This window comes from Penaeus japonicus, unplaced genomic scaffold (assembly GCF_977035675.1).
Source record: "Penaeus japonicus unplaced genomic scaffold, GWHDUDI00000001_assembly GWHDUDI00000011, whole genome shotgun sequence".
Classification (NCBI taxonomy): Eukaryota; Metazoa; Arthropoda; class Malacostraca; order Decapoda; family Penaeidae; genus Penaeus; species Penaeus japonicus.
The window spans coordinates 37,403,576-37,408,575 of NW_028234413.1; the positions used below are offsets into that span (position 1 = coordinate 37,403,576).

The 5,000-nt window shown below is 38.3% G+C and overlaps 1 protein-coding gene across 1 annotated transcript; it reads left to right on the forward strand.

Moving 5' to 3' along the window:
• Positions 1 to 557: 557 nt before the first annotated feature.
• Positions 558 to 4,880, forward strand: LOC147471020 (uncharacterized). The gene is made up of 3 exons (XM_086542102.1): positions 558 to 764; positions 1,989 to 2,061; positions 2,524 to 4,880. Exons 1-3 carry the CDS (start codon positions 687 to 689, stop codon positions 4,878 to 4,880), a joined length of 2,508 nt encoding a protein of 835 aa, XP_086398228.1. The 5' UTR covers positions 558 to 686.
• The last annotated feature ends 120 nt before the right edge of the window (positions 4,881 to 5,000 follow it).

Here is a 5,000-nt window from a genome sequence, read left to right on the forward strand (position 1 = left end):
TTGTAAAAGGATTTGGATAGATGAACAACATAATTTCTTTATAATATAATTCGGTGTATTGTAATGCCTTAAGAAAAACGTAATCTCCCTTGGTCCTGCGCATGCGCGGTGGTATACTACTTGTACCCCCCCCTTTTGGAGTAGGATAGTCCACTTTGCTACATACTCTAACTCTTACTCGGATGAGTACTGGGTACACCCTGCTCCTTTTTGTTGAATTGATTAAGTGGATATATTGCCGGCGGAAGTGCTGTGAACTGACCCGAGGCCAGCTTTCAGTGGAATTATACTGTTGACCATTGAAACGGCCATTCCCCAGGAATGCAACTACGGTCCACCAAGTCAAACCACCCCCCCCCCCACCCCCCCTGGAACGTATTCCATGTAAGACAATATCTATGATTGGTAGTTATATATTTTTCTGTTATTCTTTATGCTCAATATATGCTATATTTGTTAAAATAGAATTTAATTTATCCTTATGATTCATGTGACTGAAGGATGACTCCTCCGATTCTTATAAAACGAAACAAAAAGAAAGATCGAACTATCTACAATGGCGCAGTGAGTAGGATCGGAGCGCAATAAGGTCGAAAATCCTAAAAGTCACGTTAATCATAAGGACTTAAAGTATATATTTCTGATATGTTGTCTTTTTAAGGTATTGCTTGTGGGATGTGCTTACTATGTTTAACTACCTGGTGATTGTTGAAGCCAGGGTGAGTTTTTGTGAACACCGATGCATGCAAACAAGGGAGATACAGGTAAGGCAAGTGATTTATTTTGTGATATAGTGCAGTGTACTTTTTTTTAAGTGTCGTTTTCGCTGATTCTTCTATATTACAAGTCTAGTGAAGTTGTTAGTCACTTCGTGATTAGTTGCGTTGCAGGTCCGCTAAGTGCGCTATTTCCTGGCGGTACCACGTAACTTGGCGCCGGCTATGTAATGCTGTGCTGATAGCTGTAAGCCGTGTATGCCATGTGGAACGAGTTTCCCTTTTGTTACGCTAATGCCCATGCCTTGATAGTATACGCCCGTGTTATAATTTTTCCGGGGTCAGTTATTTTTGTTAATGTGCTTGGGCTTAGTCACTTAATGTAATTGTTTGTGTACTATACTTTCTTAGTCACTTAGTAATTGTTAATTTGTGTGTACTATACTTAATCACTTATTTAATCGATCGTCTAATTGTATGCTATACTTTCGTAACTACGGGTATGTTATTAGCTCATTGTTGTATGTGGCAGTGAATTCGTGTTGAAGTGTAGCGATAATGACGAGTTATATCCTAGATATATTGAAAGAGGCTCAGGCCTTAGGTATGAATCCTGATCAGGTGTCACAATTGATTCAGGAAGAACAGAAATATTCTAAAGAAAAAGCTGATAGGGAAGAACGCGCGGCTGAGCGTGAACTTAAGAAATGTCAAATGCAAGCAGAAGAGGCCGATAAACAACGTGAACACGAAAAAGCTATGGCTGAATTAAGACAAAATACTATTGAAAGTAATGAGTCCGTTCGTGGTGATACTAGTACTTCGTTACAATTTTATGAAGGGTTAAAGTTGCCGACTTTTAACGATGGACAAGATGACATTGATAGTTATTTACAACGTTTTGAAAGATTCGCAAAGTTACACAAGTGGAATAACAGTGATTATCACGTATATTTAGGTTCACTTCTTAGAGGTCATGCTCTTAAGGTTTATGTATCGCTGCCAGATGATACTGTGGGTGATTATGCTAAACTGAAAGACGCCTTGCTAAGAGCCTATTCAGTAGACGCCGACATGTATAGACGGAAATTTCGTGAGAGCAAATGTCGGGAAAAAGAAACTTATGTCCAGTTGGTTGCTCGAATGGAACAATATTTGGATCGATGGATTTCCCTGAGTAATATCAAGAAAGATTTCAATTCATTGTTTGATTTTTTGATAAGAGAGCAGATTTTAAGCAATTGTAATTCTGATATGAGAATCTTTTTGAAGGAACGTGAGTTTGAGACTGCAGTAGAGATGGCTGAATCGGCTGACAGATATCGTAGTGCTCATTTGTATCGCGGTAAGAAGACTAATCAATCTCATTACTTAAATTTAAACCAGCAGAATACAGACATTAATTCTGAGGTGACATGTCATGGGTGTGGAAAAGTTGGTCATATTAGGCCTAATTGTCCAGATAATCCGAGAAATTTTAGGAGCAAAAGTAAGACTGTTAAAGTAAATTTTGTGTTTGAAACAGAACTATCGCCAAATAACTGTATGTTTGACTCTAATGGTTTCATTTTTAACAGACCCGCAGAAATAATGCTAGATTCTGGATGCTCCTCCATCATTGTGAAGGATTCATTGGTTCCCTCTAAATATAAGATGGGTAAATTAGTAAAGGTGCATGATTATTTGGGCATCCCTAAGTATTTCCCTCAAGTCAGGTGTTTCATTAAAAGCAGGTTTTATACTGGTTGGACGAAGGCTATAGCTGCCCCCATTAAGTTCGCAGATGTACTGATTGGTCTTATTCCAGGTGTGCGATTGCCAACCGAACCCTATCCTTCTGATGACCCAAACCTTCCTTCGGTTGATAAAGCTGACCTACCATCCTCAGTCCGTCCTAACCGTCCTGAAACTCTGGATCCAATCCATCCGAACAATCCTGAAACTTCCTCTCCTATCCTGAACCCCATTGATGAAAATCAGGTATGTACTGCACACTCTGAAGTAAAGAAAACGGAGGCGCATTTACCTATAGTTACGATGACCGTTCAAACTCGTGCTAATAGTAATAAGGAGACTGAAATTAAACCACTTTCTTGTCCGGTAATGGAAGAGTTGGATTTTAGTAAAGATTCGTTTCTTCGCGCCCAGAATTCATGCCTTACATTAAAGGTAGTTAGAGAAAAAGTAGAGCTTGGATCAATAGAAAAGGTAAAGTCTAGGTCGGTCAAGTATGAACGAATTAATGGCCTCATATACAGGGTATGTTATCAAAGTAAATATGAATACGAAGTTGATAATAGACAGTTAGTTGTCCCTGCTGTGTACAGAAGTAAAGTTCTTCAGCTTGCACATGATTCCATGACTGCTGGTCATTTTTCACACCGAAAAACTAGCTTAAAGGTATTTGAAAACTTCTTTTGGCCAGGTGCAGGAGCTGATATAAAGAGATACTGCAAGTCGTGTCACATCTGTCAGAAGGTATCTCCTAAGGGCCTAGTTAAAAAGGTACCAATGAAAACTGTACCTGTGATACAAGAACCATTTTCGAGAGTAGCTATTGATATCATAGGACCACTCTCTCCTAGCTCCGATCGGGGACATAGATATATTCTAACTCTAATTGATTATGCTACACGGTACCCCGAAGCTATTCCTTTAAAGAATATAGACACAATTACCATTGCTGAGAGCCTGTTAGATATTTTTGCTCGCGTAGGCATTCCTAAGGAAATTCTATCCGATCGAGGAACTCAATTTCGATCAGACCTTATGAGTGAAGTTCATAGGCTCCTGTCCATTAAAGCCCTCTACACTACGCCTTATCATGCTAGCTGTAATGGGATGGTTGAACGTCTCAATGGCGTCCTTAAGTCAATGTTGAAAAAGCTCTGCTCTGCTCATCCACGTGATTGGGATCGTTATTTACCAGCAATTCTCTTTGCATACAGGGAAATTCCAAACGATTCTCTTAAGTTTTCACCATTTGAATTGTTATACGGGAGAACAGTAAGAGGTCCCTTGAACATTTTACACGAACTTTGGTCGAATGAACAGATTAACCATGAAATAAAAAGCACATATCAATATGTTACTGATCTGAGAGCACGTTTGGAAGAGACTGCTAAATTAGCTGCAGCTAAAGCAGAAATCAGCAGCAGAAATTATAAATACTATTATGACTTGAAATCTAAGAATAGAAAATTAGAAATTGATGACGAAGTCCTTGTTCTTTTGCCCACAGATCACAATAAATTGATAATGCAGTGGAAAGGTCCCTATACTGTAGTTGCATGTAAAGATAATGGTGTTGATTATTCTATCAAGGTTCATGGAAGGTGCAAATTATTTCATATCAACATGCTTAAAAAGTATTACAGACGAGAAAATGTATCATCTAAAGAGAACAAAGTAGTTCAGATTTGTGTTGTTGAGGATGATAACACTGAAAATCATCCAATATATTGTGAACCTACCTCTAACCATGTTAATGAAGCAGCAGAATTAAATATTTACGGAAACCTTTCATGTGAACAAGCCAGTGATGTAAAATCTTTAATAAAGGATTTTGCAGATGTATTTTCTGATAATCCAGGGTATACTAAGACTATTGAACATGTAATTAAGCTAGACTCTAATGTACCGGTGAGTAAGAAGCCTTATCCTATACCCCATCATCTCTCAGATGTATTTGATAAAGAAGTAGATAGGATGCTTGGGCTGGGTATAATTGAGCCATCTTATTCATCCTATTGTTCCCCTGTTGTTCTTGTTCGTAAATCTGACAATACATGGAGATTCTGTATTGATTTCCGTGGGTTAAATGATGTAACCTCTTTTGATTGTGAGCCTATGCCTACTATTGAAGATGCTTTAGGTAACTTCACAAATGCTAAATACTTTTCAGAATTAGACCTAACTAAGGGCTATTGGCAAATCCCCCTTTCCAAAGAATCTAAAATGTATACAGCATTTGCTACAAACAGAGGATTAATGCATTTTGTTATGATGCCCTTTGGTTTGAAAACTGCTTGTGCCACTTTTGTGCGCTTAATGAGAAAAGTTATTTATGGACTTAGAAATACTACTTGTTATTTTGATAATATTGTTGTACATAATACTAATTGGTCTGAACACTTGCAGGATTTGAGAGAACTTCTGACTTAGCTCAGGTTGCATGGTCTAACGGCTGGGATCAGCAAGTGTTACTTTTGTTATCCTAAGATCAAATACCTTGGTTTGCTGCTTGGAAACAACGCCCTAACACCACTTGAGGCAAGAGTGAAA

Excerpts from the sequence above, each read along its gene's own strand:
- LOC147471020 (XM_086542102.1), top strand. The coding sequence starts at position 687 with ATGTTTAACTACCTGGTGATTGTTGAAGCCAGGGTGAGTTTTTGTGAA. Across the intron at positions 765-1,988 it reads TGCAAACAAGGGAGATACAG|GAACGTGAGTTTGAGACTGC; the intron begins GTAAGGCAAGTG and ends ATCTTTTTGAAG. Across the intron at positions 2,062-2,523 it reads TAGTGCTCATTTGTATCGCG|GTGTGCGATTGCCAACCGAA; the intron begins GTAAGAAGACTA and ends GTCTTATTCCAG.